The following is a 21,352-nucleotide window of genomic DNA, read 5'->3' as shown; positions in this document are numbered from 1 at the left end:
GAAGTCTGGCTTGGAGAATTTTGAGCATTACTTTACTAGCGTGTGAGATGAGTGCAATTGTGTGGTAGTTTGAGCATTCTTTTGCATTGCCTTTCTTTGAAATTGGAATGAAAACTGACTTTTTCCAGTCCTGTGGCCACTGCTGAGTTTTCCAAATGTGCTGGCATATTGAGTGCAGCACTTTCACAGCATCATCTTTCAGGATTTGAAACAGCTCAACTGGAATTCCATCTCCGCCTCTAGCTTTGTTTGTAGTGATGCTTTCTAAGGCCCACTTGACTTCACATTCCAAGATGTCTGCTCTAGATTAGTGATCACATCATCATAATTATCTGGGTCATGAAGATCTTTTTTGTACAGTTCTTCTGTGTATTCTTGCCACCTCCTCTTAATATCTTCTGCTTCTGTTAGGTCCATACAATTTCTGTCCTTTATTGAGCCCATCTTTGCATGAAATGTTCTCTTGGTATCTCTAATTTTCTTGAAGAGATCTCTAGTCTTTCGCATTCTGTTTTCCTCTATTTCTTTGCATTGATCGCTGAAGAAGGCTTTCTTATCTCTTCTTGCTATTCTTTGGAATTCTGCATTCAGATGCTTATATCTTTGCTTTTCTCCCTTGCTTTTCGCCTCTCTTCTTTTCACAGCAATTTGTAAGGCCTCCCCAGACAGCCATTTTGCTTTTTTGCATTTCTTTTCCATGGGGATGGTCTTGATCCCTGCCTCCTGTACAATGTCATGAACCTCATTCCATAGATCATCAGGCACTCTATCTATCAGATCTAGACCCTTAAATCTATTTCTCACTTCCACTGTATAATCATAAGGGATTTGATTTAGGTCATACCTGAATGGTCTAGCGGTTTTCCCTACTTTCTTCAATTTAAGTCTGAATTTGGCAATAAGGAGCTCATGATCTGAGCCACAGTCAGCTCCCGGTCTTGATTTGTTGAATGTATAGAGCTTCTCCATCTTTGGCTGCAGAGAATATAATCAATCTAATTTCAGTGTTGACCATCTGGTGATGTCCATGTGTAGAGTCTTCTCTCGTGTTGTTGGAAGAAGGTGTTTGCTATGACCAGTGCATTTTCTTGGCAAAACTCTATTAGTCTTTGCCCTGCTTCATTCCGCATTCCAAGGCCAAATTTGCCTGTTACTCCAGGTGTTTCTTGACTTCCTAGTTTTGCATTCCAGTCCCCTATAATGAAAAGGACATCTTTTTTGGGTGTTAGTTCTAAAAGATCTTGTAGGTCTTCATAAAACTGTTCAACTTCAGTTTCTTCAGCGTTACTGGTTGGGGCATAGACTTGGATAACTGTGATATTGAATGGTTTGCCTTGGAGACGAATAGAGATCATTCTGTCGTTTTTGAGATTGCATCCAAGTACTGCATTTTGAACTCTTTTGTTGACCATGATGGCTACTCCATTTCTTCTGAGGGATTCCTGCCCGCAGTAGTAGATGTAATGGTCATCTGAGTTAAATTCACCCATTCCAGTCCATTTTAGCTCGCTGATTCCTAAAATGTTGATGTTCACCCTTGCCATCTCTTGTTTGACTGCTTCCAATTTGCCTTGATTCATGGACCTGACATTCCAGGTTCCTATGCAATATTGCTCTTTACAGCATTGGATCTTGCTTCTATCACCAGTCACATCCCCAACTGGGTGTTGTTTTTGCTTTGGCTCCATCCCTTCATTCTTTCCGGATTTATTTCTCCACTCTTCTCCAGTAGCATATTGGTCACCTAATGACCTGGGGAGTTCCTCTTTTGATATCCTATAATTTTGCCTTTTCATGCTGTTCATGGGTTCTCAAGGCAAGAATACTGAAGTGGTTTGCCATTCCCTTCTCCAGTGGACCACATTCTGTCAGGCCTCTCCACCATGACCCGCCCGTCTTGGGTTGCCCCATAGGTATGGCTTGGTGTCATTGAGTTAGACAAGGTTATTCTTTTTAGCTACTAAGTTATAGATTGGTTTGTTACACAGTAATAAACAGTGATACAATATGTACTGGAAATAGCAGAACAAAACATCTTTCTAAAGACCATTAATATTTTGTTAATTAAAATAACATTAATACAGTTATAATATTATATTATTAAGATAATTTTGCTATATTAAAAAATCTTTTGTGAGTAGCCAGATTTTCAGAGTAGGAGACAATCTTGGATATGACTCCTTCTCTATCCTTGACTCTATAGATATCCCTGCTGCTGCTGCTGCTGCTGCTAAGTTGCTTCAGTCATTCGTGCCCGACTCTGTGCGACCCCATAGATGGCCTCCTACCAGGCTCCTCTGTCCCTGGGATTCTCCAGGCAAGAACACTGGAGTGGGTTACCATTTCCTTCTCCAACGCATGAAAGTGAAAAGTGAAAAGTTAAAGTGAAGTCGCTCAGTTGTGTCCAACTCTTAGCGACCTCACGGACTGCAGCCTACCAGGCTCCTCCGTCCATGGGATTTTCCAGGCAAGAATACTGGAGTGGGGTGCCATTGCCTTCTCTGACAGATATCCCTAACAATTACCAAATCAATCAATAAACAATGGGCACCAACTAAGTGCCTGGAACAGCACTAGATGCTGAAAATACAAAAGCGAATCAATTAGACTTCTATCATTATGTTCATTGAACTCACACAAAAATCAAGTTATTGGATTGTTATAACATACTCTGTGATACTGGAAAAATCTTTGCTCTTCAAAGTCAAGCTGAATTCTAGTTCATGGGGTCACAAAATAGTTGGACACTACTTAGCAAGTAAACAACAACAAAAGTTAACTCAATGTGTGTATTTCATTGCATATGGCCATTATTTTCCTCTTCTCCCAGAAGTTCTATAGATATGACATTTATTAGTTCTGTTCATTAATACTTATTTCCCCTACTTTGGAGGAACACGGTAGCATTGCACATTCCCTCAGGCAGTAGACTGAAAAGTGGGCACAAATTGTTTCCTTCCCTCTTTCCATGCCCTTTTACAACATGTCTTCCTGTTAAGAGGTAGGATCTATGTCCCCATTTTGACACTGGGCTTGGCCATATGATTTGCTTTAGCCAATAGACCTGGAGTAAATGTGACCCAAGGTGAAATTTTAAAAGTGCTTGTGCATTGAGGCTTGCTCTTTTGCTGCTCTTAGAACCCTGTGACTACCACCAAGAGAACAAGCCAAGGCTAGCCTCCTGTCGATGAGGGACACCTGAACTGATTGCTCTGCTGTCCCAGCTGACAGTTCACCCTCAGAAACAGGGCTGCCTTGTTGACAGGTAGCTTTCCACAAACACCCGAGTGAGCCCAGGCTGGGCAAGCAGAACTGTCTGGCTGAGCCTAATGAAAATTGCTATTCCATAGACTCATGAACTAAACAAAGTTGATGTTACAAACTTTTAAGTTTTGAGGTGGTTTGTTATGCTCTATCTGATATATCAACTCCTCTGAAGTTAGGCATAGCCACATGATTTGCTTCACCCAGTGAAATACTTTACTTCTGGCAGAAGTCTTTTAGAGCTGGAATATGCTTTGGTTATCTTTTTTCTCTTGTTATGCTGACTGAGGAACTTTTAGATTGAGGGGCGTCCCATAAACATGGGTTCCTGAGTGGACACAGAACAGTTCCCCCTACCCTCCCCAATACCGAGTTTTGGAGAACATATAGTTTAAGTAAGAAATAAATTTTTATATTAAATTTCTGAGATTTTGGATTTCTATTATTGGAACATTACCCAGCCCATCTGACTAACATAGAATTTGGTGCCCAGAAGGAAGTACAGTTATGACAGAAAATCTAAAATATATTCTATGACTTAAAATCTCAGTGAGTGGTGGCAAAGAAACTGTTGTTAGAGGCTGGGAAGTAGGCAATCCATGTTAGCTGTGGTAAAATATTTTGCTAATACTATTCATGCATGCCAGCCATTCATCCACTTTCTAAATAGTTATTCTGTTCCTGTCCCACCACTGTATGTTAAGTGCACGTGTGTGTGTGTGTGTGTGTGTGTGTGTGTGTGTGTGTCTGTGTATGTGTCTGTGTGTGTAAGCAGAGAAGATAGATACTTTGTCATTTCAGGTCTCTATAACAAGAGACTTTTTTTTTTTTTTTCTCTTCTAATACAGGAACTACCAAGCATCACCCAGAGATGCTGGACTTTGAGATTAATGCCAGTACTGAATAGAATTTTTGGAGTTTCACTTTTGATAGGAATGAATATATTTTGCAGCATAAGGAGAGTGATATGTAAATTGGTGATCAGAAGGATGGATTCAGTAGTCATTGGTACTGTTCACTAGTAAATTTTGGCTAATTTTCCTTCTGGGCAAATGATAGAATTACACTTTCCTGCTTCCTTCAAGCTAGCATGCCCACATAATTTGCTTTTGTCAATGAAATATGAGTGAAATTTACTTGGATCACTTTTAGAAAGAGCCTGTTTGACATTCATCTTCCTTGAGCCTATCATGCAAGCGGGGAAGCTCCAGAGATTGGTTGGAGCCTCCTTAAGCCAACTGGTTGGTTGGTGACAATCTCATGGAGTGAAGTTCTCCCACCCCCTCCCTTTTTTCTACCAGAAATGAACATACAAATGAACAGGAAATAACTGTTTTGCTGTTATTTTTAAGTCACTAAAACTTTTGGATCCTTTGTTACTGCACCAGTAACTTGCTGCTACTGCTTAGTCGCTTCAGTCTTGTCTGACTCTGTGCCACCCTAAGGACTGCAGCCTTACCAGGCTCCTCTGTCCTTGGGATTCTCTAGGCAAGAGTATTAGAGTGGGTTGCCATGCCCTCCACCACAGGATCTTCCTGACCCAGGAGGGATTGAACCTGGGTCTCCTGCATTGCAGGCAGATTCTTCACCGCTGAGCCAACAGGGAAGCCCTGGTAACCTAGGCTATCCTAACCAATGTAGAGTACTGTAAAAGAAATCAGGAAAGCTACAGACATTAATAATTTTGGCGATTACAGTTCCAGTAGAATCCATAACTGAAACCATCCACTGATACCTCCAAAACATCTTCATTCATGATTTCACTTGCTTCAATTGTGTTCATTCTAAAAACGATGATTATGAGATTTTGAATTTCACTTTTTTTTTTAATTTTTGAAAATTTAAAACTGCATCTTTCAATACTGAGGAAGAAGTGATGAGCAGGACTACTTTCTCCTGGGGGCAGAGGTGGGAAGAGAGGTAAAAAAGGAATGATAACCCACAAAATAGGGAGGATAGAACTGAAGTCAGAATTCACAGGCGTTTCCAATAAGAATTAAAACGTGTTTTCCACAGACTTGTGCATAAATTCCCAGTAATACACGGTACTTCTCAGCAAACTTTGGGGTCTTAGTTTCGGTTCAGCACCTTGCACATATACAGAAACACATGCACAATCACTGTGGTGCAAAAGTAAAAACTGTCATTGGAGTTCATATTTAATTAAAAGCTTTCTCTGTGTGTGAAGAAATATTTTCTCTAGAGCAGCGCAGAATTTATTCCAAACGTTTAAGTGCTAAATCCCGTACCGCGCACTGTACCAGGATTAGGCAAGTGAAAGATGACACGGAACACAAGACTCAATGGGTTGCTGTCCAGGAGCTTACATTTTGCCGAGCATAAGTTTCTCCTGTTGGAGTTTTAACCCAGCCACATCTAATCCCCTGCCTCATAAACGATTTCCGGTGAAGTCCCACTTCTTTTCCCTAATTTTGCTTTCTGAGATGTCATCGCCCTGGAAACTGAAGTCACTGTGGGCTCTGTCTTCGGACATTTGGCAGATCTCGGATGCAGCTGAATTACCGGCTTGTTCTTTTCCTACAGGGGCGAGATGACAGTGACCCCAAAAGTTTCCAGCACTTAGAACATAAAGCAGCCCGAACCTTCAAGGGACCCACAACTCTAGCGTCTTCCGCTGCCCTTCTATCACGGATCCTAAGGAAGTTAAGGCGGTTGGGTCAGACCCTGCAACACTCGCAGCCCATTGTTCTGGGCGCTAAACCCATAAGCAGCGCAGAACTGAGAGATCTAAGGCCCAGCAGTTATCCCAAGTGTGCAAAGACCGAAAAAGTGCCCATCTCTGCTGGACTCCAAGAACCGGCAGGCATCGCGCCGAAACGGCAATCTCTGCTTCGGAATCCCAGCGCAAAGGGGCCTGGGAAGTGAAGTCTCCGGGCGTCCGGAGTCGCGGTGCGAAGGCAGAAGGAAGGCATTGCTAGTCTGCTCCATTAGCGCGCCGGTTCTTGGCCAAGCTCCGAGCTTCTCGCTGCTGCTCAGGGTTTTCGCGGGCGGCGGGAGCAGGATGGCTTGCTTGAGTAAACTCCGGGGGGAGGGGAGAGAGGGGAGTGGATGGGGAGGCGGGGTCAGCGGAAGCGGCAGGTTGCTTCCTTCTCCTCTCTCTCCCTCCCCGCCTCTCCCAGAGGGAGCGATGGGAGGGGGAGGGAAGGGCAGAGGGAAGGTAGTGTGACACGTGTCAATCAACCCCCCTCCGGGGGGCGCGCGCTCCGGGGCTCGCGCCGAGGGCTCGCGCCCCTGCCTCGTGCCTGCGCCGCTCGTATGTAAATGAGGGCGCGTGACGCGGGACGCAGATGGACAAGGGAAGAGAGAGAATGGCCGCTGCCGCCGCCGCTGCTGCCGCCGCCGCCGCCGCCGCTCAGTGCCGGAGCCCTCGGTGCGCGGCGGAGAGGAGAGGATTCCGGCGGGAACTCGACTCTTGGCGCCACCGCCTCATGCACTGTGTAGGTAAGAGAGACACGGGCCGGAGCCCCGGCTCCGCGCGGCGACGAGTGCCGCAGCCCGAGGAGTTTGTGGCTGAGGGGTTTAGTTGAATCTTCCGTTCGGGTCAGTTCAATGGGGGAGCGAGATGGGAGCGGCGGCGGCGCGGCGGCTCCGGCGCTCGCCTTTTGTCTGGGGGCTCCTCGCCCGGCGCGGTCCGTGCTCATTCTCCTTCTTAGCTCTTGGGCTCCCCTGGAACTGTTAGTTCGGACCCGCTTGCCGAGCCCCCGAGGAAACGGCTTGCTTGCGCTCTCCCCGAAACTCGTCGGCGCCCCTCGCCGCTCACCGTCAGCCCTGTCAGTAGGGATGAAGCGGGTCGGCGCCCGGGCGGAGGGGAGCCGGCGGGCAGAGCCGACGGGAGGAAGGCGGGCAGGTCCGCGCCCCCGCCGGGCGCACACACACCCCCTTCTGCCGCCGTGGGCCGGGCGGGCGGGCGGACGCGGCCGGGCTCCGGGGACAGGGACCTGGGCAACCCTCGGGCGCTCGCGGGGCTGGGGTCTAGGGTGGGCCCGCTGGGGGCGAGGGGCGGCGGGGGCGTCGCCCTAGGGGCGGGGGCGCCCAACTCTGCCCTCTCGTGCTCGGCGGTGGCGGCGCGGTGTGTACCCCTTTAAGAAGGAGCCGCTCGAGCGCTGACGGTTGGGATTTGAAGTTCTTCCTCCCTCTTTGGAAGTCTGGACTGAGAGGGGGTGTTGCCATGGCGACGGCAAACCCCCCCCCCCCCACTTCTCCTCACGGACGCCCCGACGACTCGGGTCCTCTTTTACTGTCATGTGATGGACCCTTCCCTGCACAACATACACATCGCTCTCCCCATCGCTCTCCCCACCTCGCATCCCCTTCTGCAATTTCTTCCCTTTTGGTTGGGTGGGAATCGTTTTGCTTCAAACTTCTGGGCTCCGGACTGTCATTCTGCGGGTTCCTCGGGGGTGGCGTGAAGTGGTGGGATCTCGCCGCCTTGCTGCCGTGGCTTTTTTGTCTGAGTGAGACGTGTACGTGGAGCTGTCATCCAGCAGGTTGGTTGAGTGGGCACCGAGGGGATAACGCGGGTTGTGGGATGGGATGTGTTGTGTTTGTTTTGGAAGGGGTTGATGGGTAGGAGAGTATGAGAAGAGGTGAAGGGAAGGTTGCATTGTCTAAGGAGTGGATAGTGGCAAGCAGCTTGCTCAACTGGCGATTAAACCTTGGCTTTGGGAGTTGAGGAAGAAACCTTAGTGCCCTAAGAAAACAACTACCTTGTTTCCATCTGTTCTTGCGCCACCTCGCGCCCCCTTCCCCCCCCACCCCCCCGCCTCAGATTTGTTTAATTAGCGCTTGAAGATCTTTCTTGTTTTTCAGTAGTGGAAAGGAGATCGTGGTAAGAAACTAATACAACTTAACTCAGAAATGTGCACTGCAGAGTACAGTGGGTATAGGAAAACATACGAGAAGGAAGGTTGCTCTGATTAGGCACATTTATGTTAAACAAGTCACAGTTTTTCCCTTTTTATGTTTTGTTCTTATCTAAGGAAACGTTCTAGGAAATAGCTTTAGTCAAGTAGTCATAAGTGATTTTGCTTTAAAAAATTTGAAAAAGAACCTCACCCTATTTTTATGTAAAATTTTAAGCGAAGTGTTGCTAATGCCTCCCGAATACAAAATGGACCCTGTTTTTATAATTGCTTATGTAAAGATCTCTTCCACTGACAACCTGTTTGAAAACTATTGAGTTGTTCAGTTAGAGTCAGGCAGGATGATAGCATAGTAATACCGGCTCGAGATACTGTGTTAAGTTTTGCCGAGGCACACAGTTAGTTGACGATGTTTTGTTTTTTCTCATCTTGCTTGTTTAGTTGCATTGTCACTTTGTCTCACAAAAATATGTTTTTGAAAAATAGTCGAATTTTTGTTAAACGCAAAATTAATTGGATTTGATGGAAAAGGGAAACAGGATATCTTTCTGTCTTACCTACTTGAATACTCTAGTAGGATTAGAAGACGTTGAAAATTGAGTTAATGCTGTGTGTTTAATATGCAGTCACTATATTCACTTGTACGATATTTGAAAGAAATTTTTTCCCCCTTAAGCCCTAACTATATTTGAGAATTACTTCCCACATCTCAGTCCTACTCAGGAGACCTAAGAAGATCCTTCTCCTACTTATAAACAATAAAACTCTTAAGTAGGGTAAACACTGGTTGATTGGGTTTTTTCAGTAGTCTCTGTGTGAAGCACCTATTCATAGTATGAATTGAGAGTGAATGTATTTGTGTAACTTTTAAAGTTGCGTTTTGCTATTTGTAAACATGTTTGCAAAGAAACTGTATTCTTTTTACTGTGCCTGTGTGTGTGTGAATGTGTACTTCCATATTGAATATTTAGTGCTGTTATTGACATTTTATAAAATATTTTGTCTGCTTTTGTGGAAGAAAATGATCTACAAGTCTTTTTTTTAAAATGAGGTATGAAAATTGTAAGCAGTGTTTAAAGGCTGTACAGCAAATTAGTATTGAATTAATAGTGAAATTTTAAAATTTCAGTTCTTAGCCTAAATCTTTAAAATAATCTTTTTCATTTTTTAAATAACATATTAATGTTCTAATTTTATGGGCAAAAAGTCCATTTTACTTATCATAACTGCTTGTAGTTAGCTAAGATGTTTAATTCTTGATATGGAAAATATTGTTTACCTTTCTCTATTTGGGGAGCTCATCTCTTTATGTTAGATTTATGGCTACTCTGGGATTTAATCATAGTATTTCTTTTTTTAGAATTGAGGAGTTGTTCTGTAAGCTCTGTGTCACAATATCATTATTTACAATGTGGTGCTTTTTACAATTTGATTTGTTTTTTTTCCTGCAATCCTATACTATACTAACTTTTGAGTAGGTTCATCTAACAAATGTTTGAGGGCTTGTTGGATATAATTAGTAGTATCCTAGTGCTCAGCATGATATTGAGTAATAACAGATATAGTCCTGGATTGTATGAGATACATAATTGGTATCTGATAAGTCATAAAATTTAAAGCAAAGTCAAGTCTAGGATAAAAGAAATGCATTAATATGTTTTTAAACTTGTATGGTCTATTAGGATATTTGATCTGGGAAAAGAGGCAAGTTTTTTGTTTTAACGTTTAATTTTGATATAATCTCAAATTTACAAGAAAAGTTGGAAGAATAGTACAAGGGACTCCTCTATATCCTTCCTCACATTCAGCAATTGTATTACATTTTGCAGTATTTGCTTTATCATTCTTGCCCTGTATCTATCTATATCTTTTTTTTTTCTGGACCATTCAAAGGTGATTTGGAGACATGATGCCTCTTTATCCCTAAATTCTTCAGTTATACTTCCTAAAACCAAGGACATTGTCTTGCCTAACCATAGTATAGTTACTAAAACCAGGAAATATAACATTGACATACTTTAATAATACTATTACTGAATTCATAATTTATGTTCATGTTTTATCAATTTTATTTTATAGCTTTTCCCCTCAGCCAGGATCATACATTGCATTTGGTTGTCATATTTCTTTAGTCTCTTTAAATCTGGAGCATTTCCTCAGCCTTTCTTATATTTCTTGACCTTGACATTTTTGAAAAGTACAGGACAGTTATTTTGTCTAATGTCCCTCAATTTGAATTTGTCTGTTGTTTCCTCATGATTAGATTGGTTATGCGTTTTTAGCAGGAATATCTTCTGTCCTTCTTAATACCTTGTATATTAAGATTCATAATGTTGGTTTGTCCCAGCATTGGTGATGGTACCTTTGAAAGTTTGGTTGATGTGGTATTCTCTGTATTTCTCCCTAAAAGTTATTGTTTGTCCTTTTGTAATTAATGTGTAATTGATGGGAAAATACCTTGAAGAATAGGATACTTACATAGTCTCATAAAACTTATCCACAAATTTTAACATCCATTCATGATATTTTGTTCTGTGGCTAGTAGTTGATTCTCTGTCATAAAGTAGTCTTTCCCCTCTCTTCCTTTACTTTGTTATTTTCATCAGAATGAACTCATTGATTCTTACTTTATTCAGTGGTTAAATCCATTGCTGTCATTGTTTTGATTTCCAGGTTGTCCTAGGTTTGGCCAGTGGGAGCCTCATCAAGCTGGTTCCAGTGTTTTTTGACAAACCATGTGTTTTCCCATCCCCTCCCTGCCCAATGATTATTTTTGAGTACTTCTTTCTTCCCAAAGTATTCCAGGTTTATCTTGTATTTTACCTGTCCCAGCCCTGACATCAGCCATAGTTCCAAGGAGTCTTAGATTCTTTTTAGTGGAAAATAGATTTAGACACCAAAATGTGAACAGGAGGTGTCAGGACTGTTGTTAAGCCCTGTTTATTGATACAGAAGTTAATGATCAGTGTAACTGATTTCCTTAAGATTACAACAGTAAAACAATGAAGATTTGATTAGAATTATTCTATAAACTCCAGCATATTTCCAACATAGCATCATTGTCCCAGTAGAAGTAGTTTTCTAGTAGCCACATTTAAAAGGCATGTTTAATTTAGCCCAGTATATTAAAAATATTTTAAATTAACCCATATAAAATTGTTGAATTAGTTTACATTCTTTTTAAAATATTAAGTCTTTGAAATCAGTTATTATATCTCAAGTTGCACTGGCTACATTTCAGATGCTTAGTAGCCTCTTGCAGCAAATAGCTACCACATTGGACAGTGCAGTTTTATAATGAGAGACTCCAGCAAAGTCTTGATTACCTGAATACCACACTTATTCACTTCTGTTGATACTAACCAAACTGATAGCTTTCCCCAAATCTTTTATTCCCCATGTCTTTTATTTGAATACTGTAATATAGCAAATGGGAATATAGATTCTGGAGCTAGACTATCTTGTGTTTGAATTCTAACTGTTAACCACCTACCAGTTATCACCTACAAGTTACTTAATCTCTCTGTACTTCGGTCCCTTACCTATAAATTGAAGATAATAAAAGTTGTTTGAAAATTAATTGTGTTGATATCTGTTAATATGTCTTCCATAGAAAGCATGCCCTAACCTCCCTGTCCATCACCATCTCCTGGAATTCACTCAGACTCATGTCCATCGAGTCCGTGATGCCATCCAGCCATCTTATCCTGGGTCATCTCCTTCTCCTCCTGCCCCCAATCTCTCCCAGCATCAGAGTCTTTTCCAATGAGTCAACTCTTCGCATGAGGTGTCCAAAGTACTGGAGCTTCAGCTTTAACATCGCTGCGATTCATGGGGTTGCAAAGAGTTGGACACAACTGAGCGACTGAGCTGAACTGAACTGAAACTGCCTATTATTGTTATTGAATTATACAGGTTATTAGCAGCTTTGAGCTTTATGTTTTTGCCAATAGATTCTTTCTGGTGGGAGTGCCAATGAACAATGAAAAGATCCTGAGTCATGTTAAAGAAGAAGATAGCAAGGGCTTAAAAGATCTATATTCCAGGATATTCTTGAGCCATAGTCATGGAGTTTAAGAATCACAGTATAGTCACTTGGCTTGGTCTTTGCTTTTTATATGTAAGGAGAGCAAAAGACGTTTCACGCCATTCTACATTCTGAGGGATATTTTGGCTTCGTAGTAACTGAATACAAGAAATTAGTTTAAATTCATTTTAAAAAGCCTGGATCGTACTAGATCATCTTGAACTTACTCTTTGTTGATACCTACTCTCTGTACTCTTCCTGTTAGCCATGTCACTGTCTTTGAGCTCTGCACTCAGCAAGTGTTTGCAGAGTAAACTTTCTTCCAAACTACCTGCTCCCAACCATAATCAGGGTCAGAAGATATTATCTTCCTCTACTTTTAACCTCTGAAGAAGTTACAGGAGCATTTCATAGAGCTGTAACACTTGAAGATGGGATAATCCAGGGAAATATAGTTCTATGTAATCAGCTTGACACTTCTTTCTCGATGCTTCTTGTCTCCTACTCTGTTTTTCCACTAACTTCTGCTTCATCTTGTCACTATTGCTGTGTAAATCCCAGAAGAGAAGATTTATGTACAAATCTAGATTTGATGAGAACTGGTATGAATGGGTCAACTACCCAAAAACTTAGACCCTAAAACTATTGTTTCAAATAGCATTTATTTTATTCATTAAAAAAGATGTGAATTATACCACTATCTAATATGTATCAGGCAAGTGGAATCTGTGATGAACATGAGTAGTTGGGTGGTAAAGATACATATCCAAATTTCTCTGTAAAATAGGCTTAATGTGAATTTTGCATGTAAAATTTGAAATTCTGTATACTTTTCAATTATTGTATACCTGGAAGTTCTGCCATCCTTGGGTTCAAACAATATATGAATTTTCTGTATTTGCAGATGTTAGAAACAGGCTGTGTGCCAGTGTGAGCATGCCGTACACATCCTCCTTTCTCTGTGGGCTTGCTGTCTCTTCCTGCCCATGCTACTTCCCTTAGCTGGCTACATGTGTGTACCCGCCTCCCTGTTTGGCTGGGTACTGTGGTAAGTTCCTATTATGTCACCATAAGTAGCTATTATGTATTCTCCATGCTCCTCTGACTTGTCTTTCAATCCTGGTCTTTATTTTTTCTACCACAGTGCAGTCTTGGCAGGAGTAACAAAGGCATGTAGATTTTTGGATATACAATTTTTTCTTTCTTTTTGGTTATTCCAGTTTTTCCAATTATAATATATGTTATTGAGGTTTAAAGTTCCTTTTTCCTTTGGGTAATATTCCTTCTTTGTGTGTGTGTGTGTGTGTGTGTGTCTTATTCACCACAGAATATAGGAAAGACAATGTGAATAGGCCCAGACCAACCTACTACTGCCATTAGGAAACTAATTAAGGTAGCAAAATAATGCCATATTTGTATTTGAAGAATGTTGTTTTGCTCTTAATTAAAGCTAAATAAAAATTTGTTTTGAGACTTCTTTTGTTTTCTAGAAAACAACTTACAACTTACTTTTCTGTATCTTCTTGCCTTTCATATAGTTTTCCCACTCACTGGCAACAATCCTATTCTGCTTACTTATATTTGCTTCTTTGTTTTTCTTTGTTCTTTACCTTAATCTATTACTAAATTATTGCTATTTTCTTTACAACATCCTTTTGGATTTTGTTTTTTCTGGTGAAGTCAAACACTTGGGCAGGTTCAGATGAATCTAGTTTATGCCAGTAGCTGCATAGCTGATTTACTGTCCTTCACCTTAGTCTACGGCCTATATTAAATCATTATTTGGAATAACTGCTTTGATTTTTGTAGTTTACAAAGCAGTGGTATCTCCCATGTGTCTTTTTTCATCAAATACAAGTTAGTTGATCATAGTCCATCAGACTTCTTCCCTGTTTGGCTCACTTCTTCTTTACACAGCCCAGCCACTTTCATCGATTTTTACTTCTGGTTTGTATACATTGCCCCAAATTCTTGAGTATATTATTAATCATAACAGCCACTCTGCATCCTTAGTCACCTTTAAAATTCAATTGTATCCTAGAGTCTTTTCTAAAGCGTTTATTGAAAAACAAGTTTGAGACCTTTCTATCTTAATTTCAAACTGACTAGTTCATTTCTGATGGCTGTATGTAAGGTGTGTATGTAGGAAAATAACTTTGTCCAGTAGTCTTCATATTTAAATAGTGAACTAGGAAACAGTTTAGGGACAAAGGGCTAAGTCTGCAAATAGTAAAAAGGATTAAGAATTGAAAAAACAATTTCTTTTTAGCCTCTACCACTGGTTCCAGATAGGAAAAGGAGTCCGTCAAGGCTGTATATTGTCACCCTGCTTATTTAACTTAGATGCAGAATACATCATGAGAAACACTGGGCTGGAAGAAGCACAAGCTGGAATCAAGATGCCGGAAGAAATATCAGTAACCTCAGATATGCAGATGACACCACCCTAATGGCAGAAAGTGAAGAGGAACTAAAGAGCCTCTTGATGAAAGTGAAAGAGGAGAGTGAAAAAGTTGGCTTAAAGCTCAACATGCAGGAAACTAAGATCATGGCATCTGGTCCCATCACTTCATGGGAAATAGATGGGGAAACAGTGTCAGACTTTATTTTTTGGGGCTCCAAAATCACTGCAGATGGTGACTGCAGCCATGAAATTAAAAGACACTTGCTCCTTGGAAGGAAAGTTATGACCAACCTAGACAGCAGAGACATTACTTTGTCAGCAAAGGTCCGTCTAGTCAAGGCTATGGTTTTTCCAGTAGTCATGTATGAATGTGAGAGTTGGACTATAAAGACAGCTGAGCACTGAAAAATTGATGCTTTTGAACTGTGGTGAGAGTCCCTTGGACTTTAAGGAGATCCACCCAGTCCATCTTAAAGGAGACCAGTCCTGAGTGTTCATTCAAAGGACTGATGTTGAAGCTGAAACGCCAATACTTTGGCCACCTGATGCAAAGAGCTGACTCATTTGAAAAGACCCTGATGCTGGGAAAGAATGAGGGCAGGAGGAGAAGGGGATGATAGAAGATGAGATGATTGGATGGCATCACTGACTCAGTGGACATGTTTGGGTAAACTCTGGGAGTTGGTGATGGACAGGGAAGTCTGGCGTGCTGTAGTTCATGGGATTGCAAAGAGTTGGCCATGACTGAGCGACTGAACTGAACTGAGCTGTAGCTAAAGCTTCAATATTTTGGCCACCTGATGGGAAGAACCAATTCATTGGGGAAGATTGAGGGCAGGAGAAGAAGAGGGTGACAGAGGATGAGATGGTTGGATGGCATCATTGACTAAAATGGACATGAGTTTGAGCAAAGTCCGGGAGATAGTGAAGGACAGGGAATCCTGGCGTACTGCTGTCATGGTGTTGTAAAGAGTTGGACGCGACTGAGTGACTGAACAACGTTAGGCACAAGTCATTTTACTTTTCACAGATAGAAATCTGTGAAACTAGGATAGTATCTGTCCTTAAAGTTTCTCTATTTCTGGTTTTTATGAAAAGTGATTACTATTACTGCTGTAATACTTATGTAGTAGTGGTTTCTGGACTAATTGATATAAAGTAAGGAATTATCAGCATAAAGATGACATGTAAATCTGTGGAAATGAATGAGACCCCCTAAGGGCAAGAGATAGTATTACTAGAGGGAAGTAGAGTACTTGGTACCACATCTTAAGGAATCTTAACACTCTGGATGGAGGAAGAGGAGTCTCAAAGTAAGACCGCTGGACTTTTACACTGTAAAGTAAAACTGTTGGCTGAGTACAGAAACCAGGAGAGATAGTATTACCAAATCTAAGAGGAGAGAAGAGTGTTAGGATAAGGAGAGATTGTTATATATTGATGAGATGTCAAGTACCATTAAACAGGGACGTGTACGTTGTTTTTGGCAGCATGGAAGTTCTTGGTGACCTTGACTGGACAAATTTAAGCAGAGTGGTGGGAATGGAAGCTGTATTGTAATAGGTTAGAATGTATTTAAGATGTATGTAAGAGGAGAAAACATTTGAGAAGGGACATTTTGAGGGAGAACGTATGAATGGAGCAGTAATTGGAAGGGAGTTGCTGATGGACAGGGAAACACAGCGGGTTGCATTCCATGGGGTTGCAAAGAGTCAGACACGACTGAGCTACTGATCTGAACTGGGCTTAAGGGATGTTTGTTTCATAGATAGATAATAAGATGGAGAATACTTTTCTGAATTGATAATATCCATGATTGCTTTATATGTTAATTAAGCTGAGACTTGATAGCTACAAAATATTGAGAGATAATTAAATAAATAGACTTGGTTTGAATCATTGAATGTGAACTCTCATTTTTCCTTCAAAACATATTTTCCTAAGTAAGTTCATCAACTTAATATATGTAGTATTAGTGTGTTACACATTTTAAAAGAAAATTTTTTTCCCAGTTTGTTGTCAGTCATCGAATATCTTGAGTCCTACTGTGTGTCAGTTAATTCTGTGATTCTTCCTAAACTAGGTTCTGAATTGGAAATAGACTGAAGAATTAGGAATCAAAATGTTAGCTTTTCAGATGGTAAGGTTGTATTAAAGAACCTAGCTTGTAACTGAGGCCAAAATAAAGACAGTATCACTCTGAATTGAACTTGGCAACCTATCAAAGACAAAGCAGCTGGAGCTGCAGGCCTCTTCTAATAAACAAGGAAACTTTACTACCTATTACTGTGGTTTGTTATTGATACATTGGACCATCTAGGCAGGATGAGTGGTAGGCTTGGACATGCATGAAAAATGACCTTTAAAACATTAATCCATTCTGCTAGGAACAACTGTCAGGATGCTGCAAATACTAGTCATTCTTCTTTCCTTTGGTAGGATGAATAAGGTGTAGAAAAAAGGGCAAAAGCTCCTTCAAGAATACTTCTCCTAGAGTATTGGGAGAGGTGGGAATTGTGAGTTGGATAAAAAGACTAATTACTACACTGGGAATTATTTGCTTTTAAAGATTCACAGTTATGAGGGATGTAAAGTATTAGAGTTGGCATAGAGTAGAGAGCAATTATTTGAAGAATCTGAAATGACTAGACTTGAAAGGATTGAGTGAAAGTAGGGGTTGCAGACTTCCTTTGTAAAGGGCTAGATGTAAACATTTTAGGCTTGGTGGGCCATGTGGTCTTTATTGCAACTATTCAACTCTTCTGTTCTAGTGAAAAGTTCAGTTCAGTCGCTCAGTCAAATCTGACTCTTTGCGACCCCATGGACTGCAGCACTCCAGGCCTCCCCGTCCATCACCAACTCCTGGAGTTTACTCAAACTCATGTCCGGTTGATGCCATCCAACCATCTCATGCTCTGTTGTCCCCTTCTCTTCCTGCCTTCAATCTTTCCCAGAATCAGGGTCTTTTCAAATGAGTCAGCTGTTCATAGCAGGTGGCCAAAGTATTGGCATTTCAGCTCCAACATCAGTCCTTCGAATGAACACTCAGGACTGATCTCCTTTAGGATGGACTGGTTGAATCTCCTTGCAGTCCAAGGGACTCTCAAAAGTCTTCTCCAACACCACAGTTCAAAAGCTTATAGTCCAACTCTCACATTCATACATGACTACTGATAAAACCATAACCTTAATGAGACAGAGCTTTGTTGACAAAGTAATGTCTCTGCTTTTTACAATGCTGTCTAGGTTGGTCATAACTTTCCTTCCAAGGAGCAGGTGTCTTTTAATTTCATGGCTGCAGTCACCATCCACAATGAATTTGGAGCCCCCAAAAATAAAGTCTGACACTGTTTCCCTATCTATTTGTCGTGAAGTGATGAGACTGTATACCATGATCTTAGTTTTCTGAATGTTGAGCTTTAAGCCAACTTTTTCACTGTCCTCTTTCACTTTCATCAAGAGGCTCTTTAGTTTTTCTTCACTTTCTGCCATAAGGGTAGTGTCATCTGCATATCTGTGGTTATTGATATTTCTCCTGGCAATCTTGATTCCAGCTTGTGCTTCTTCCAGCCCAGCGTTTCTCATGAAGTACTCTGTATCTAAGTTAAATAAGCAGGTTGACAATATATAGCCTTGACATACTCCTTTTCCTATTTGGAACCAGTCTGTTGCTCCATGTCCAGTTCTAACTGTTGCTTCCTGACCTGCATACAGATTTCTCAAGAGGCAGGTCAGATGGTCTGGTATTCCCATCTCTTTCAGAATTTTCCACAGTTTATTGTGATCCACACAAAGGCTTTGGCATAGTCAATAAAGCAGAAACAGATGTTTTTCTGCAACTCTCTTCCTTTTTCAATGATCCAGCGGATGTTGGCAATTAGATCTCTGGTTCCTCTGCCTTTTCTAAAACCAGCTTGAATATATGGAGCTTCACAGTTCATGTATTGCTGAAGCCTGGCTTGGAGAATTTTGAGCATTACTTTACTAGCGTGTGAAATGAATACAATTGTGTGGTAGTTTGAGCATTGTTTGGCATTGTCTTTCTTTGGGATTGGAAAGAAAACTGACCTTTTCCAGTCCTGTGGCCACTGCTGAGTTTTCCAAATGTGCTGGCATATTGAATGCAGCACTTTCACAGCATCATCATTCAGGATTTGAAATAGCTCCACTGGAATTCCATCACCTCCACTAGCTTTGTTCATAGTGATGCTTCCTGAGGCCCACTTGACTTTGGACTCTAGGATGTCTGGCTCTAGGTGAGTGATCACACCATCATGATTATCTGGGTTGTGAAGATCCTCTTTGTACAGTTCTTCTGTGTATTCTTGCCATCTCTTCTTAGTATCTTCTGCTTCTGTTAGGTCCATACCATTTCTGTCTTTTATTGAGCCCATCTTTGCATGAAATGTTCCCTTGGTATTAATTTTCTTGAAGAGATCTCTAGTCTTTCCCATTCTGTTGTTTTCTTCTATTTCTTTGCACTGATCACTGAGGAAGGCTTTCTTATCTCTCCTTGCTATTCTTTGGAAATCCACATTCAAATGGATATAGCTTTCCTTTTCTCCTTTGCTTTTTGCTTCTCTTCTTTTCACAGCTATTTGTAAGGTCTCAGAAAACCAATTTGCCTTTTTGCATTTCTTTTTCTTGGGGATGGTCTTGATCCCTGTTTCCTGTACAATGTCACGAACCTCCGTCCATGGTTCATCAGGCACTCTATCAGATCTAGTCCCTTAAATCTATTTCTCACTTCCACTGTATAATCCTAAGGGATTTGATTTAGGTCATACCTCAATGGTTAGTGATTTCCCTTACTTTCTTCAATTTAAGTCTGAATTTGGCAATAAGGAGTTCATGATCTGAGCCACAGTCAGCTCCTGGTCTTGTTTTTGCTGACTGTATCTATAGAGCTTCTCCATCTTTGGCTGCAAAGAATATAGTCAATCTAATTTCAGAGTTGGCCATCTGGTGATGTCCATATGTAGGATCTTCTCTTGTGTTGTTGGAAGAGGGTGTTTGCTATGACCAATGCGATCTCTTGGCAAAACTATATTAGCCTTTGCCCGGCTTCATTCTCTACTCCCAAGGCCAAATTTGCCTGTTACTCCAGGTGTTTCTTGACTTCCTACTTTTGCATTCCAGTCCACTATAATGAAAAGGATATCTGTTTTGGATGTTAGTTCTAGAAGGTCTTGTAGGTCTTCATAGAACTGTTCAACTTCAGCTTCTTCAGCGTTACTGGTTGGGGCATAGACTTGGATTACCGTGATATTGAATGGTTTGCCTTGTAAACGGACAGAGATCATTCTGTCGTTTTTGAGATTACATCCAAGTACTGCATTTCAGACTCTTTTGTTGACTGTGATGGCTACTCCTTTTCTTCTAAGGGATTCTTGCCCACAGGAGTAGATACAGTGGTCATCTGAGTTAAATTCACCCATTCCAGTCCATTTTACATTGCTGATTTCTGAAATGTCGATGTTCACTCTTGCCATCTCCTGGTTGACCACTTCTAATTTGCCTTGCTTCATGGACTAACATTCCAGGTTCCTATGCAGTGTTGTGCTTTACAGCATCGGACCTTGCTTTTATCACTAGTCACATCCACAACTGGGTATTGTTTTCACTTTGGCTCTGTCTCTTTATTGTTTCTGGAGCTATTTTTCCACTCTTCTCCAGTAGCATATTGGGCACTTACCAACCTGGGGAGTTCATCTTTCAGTGTCCTATCTTTTTGCCTTTTCATACTGTTCATGGGGTTCTCAAGGCAAGAATACTTAAGTGGTTTGCCATTCCCTTCTCCAGTGGACCACATTTTGTCAGAACTCTCCACCATGAACCCATCCATCTTGGGTGACCCTACACAGCATGGTTTAGATTCATTGAGTTAGACAAGGCTGTGGTCCATGTGATTAGATTGGTTAGTTTTCTGTGATTGTGGTTTCAGTCTGTCTGCCCTCTGATGCCCTCTCAGTGCCTGCTGTCTTACTGGGGTTTCTCTTAACTTGGACATGGATATCTCTTCTAGTGCAAAAGCAATGTGTAACTAAATGAGCATGGTGTGGTCCAAAATAAAATTATTTAGAAAAGTAGGCAGATTTGACATACTGGCTATAGTTTGCTGATCCTTAAGTTAGATGATCCAGCTGGAAAGTTGGTTGGAAGGAACAGGTTGAGGGATAGTGTAAGCAAAGATATAAAAATCTAAACAGTGTATATTCTGAAAATATTCAGCACTCCAGTAATCATTGGAGTACAGGATGGAAGTTGGAAATAGGATTGAAAGTATAAATTATAGTGTCTATAAGGAGGAAATGATGAGCATTTGAGTTTTTTTTTTTTTAATGGGTGATTAACATGATCATATAAATCAACTGATTTTCACTTTGGACATCTATTGGTTCAGGTTTGAGGGGTTTTTTGTTTGTAATAGTTTTAAGAAGCTTAAATCGAAGCAGCCCATTTAAGTTAAAGCTGGGAAAATGAGCAGTTTTCATTGAAGATATTGGATTGCTGAAATACTCTCAAATAGCACCCTTTTTTTTGGCCTGGGTTCTTAACAACTTGAAAATTAAAACAAGGAGAAAGATGGAAGCAGAATGTCACTTTTATTAATGATAGAAGGCAGATGAGAGAGATAACTTGGTGGAAAATTTGGGTTCTGGCATAGGGCTTTCCTTGTGATTCAGATGACTAAGAATCTGCCTGCAGTGCAGGCGACCCTGGTTTGATTCCTGGGTCAGGAAGATCCCCTGGAGAAGGGAGTGGCAACCCACT

General features: G+C 41.2%; 1 protein-coding gene across 1 annotated transcript in view; it reads left to right on the top strand.

Annotated features, from left to right (window-relative positions):
- Positions 1-6,572: 6,572 nt before the first annotated feature.
- Positions 6,573-21,352, top strand: part of LCORL (ligand dependent nuclear receptor corepressor like) — a 165,081-nt gene continuing 150,301 nt past the window's right edge. Inside the window, exon 1 of the mRNA XM_068975558.1 lies at positions 6,573-6,726. Coding sequence (XP_068831659.1) covers positions 6,573-6,726 — 154 coding nt within the window. The remainder of the gene's footprint in view (positions 6,727-21,352) is intronic.

This window comes from Capricornis sumatraensis, chromosome 7 (assembly GCF_032405125.1).
Source record: "Capricornis sumatraensis isolate serow.1 chromosome 7, serow.2, whole genome shotgun sequence".
Lineage (NCBI taxonomy): Eukaryota > Metazoa > Chordata > Mammalia > Artiodactyla > Bovidae > Capricornis > Capricornis sumatraensis.
Note: the sequence above shows the minus strand (reverse complement) of the source record. Positions and strands in the feature narration are given on the sequence as shown.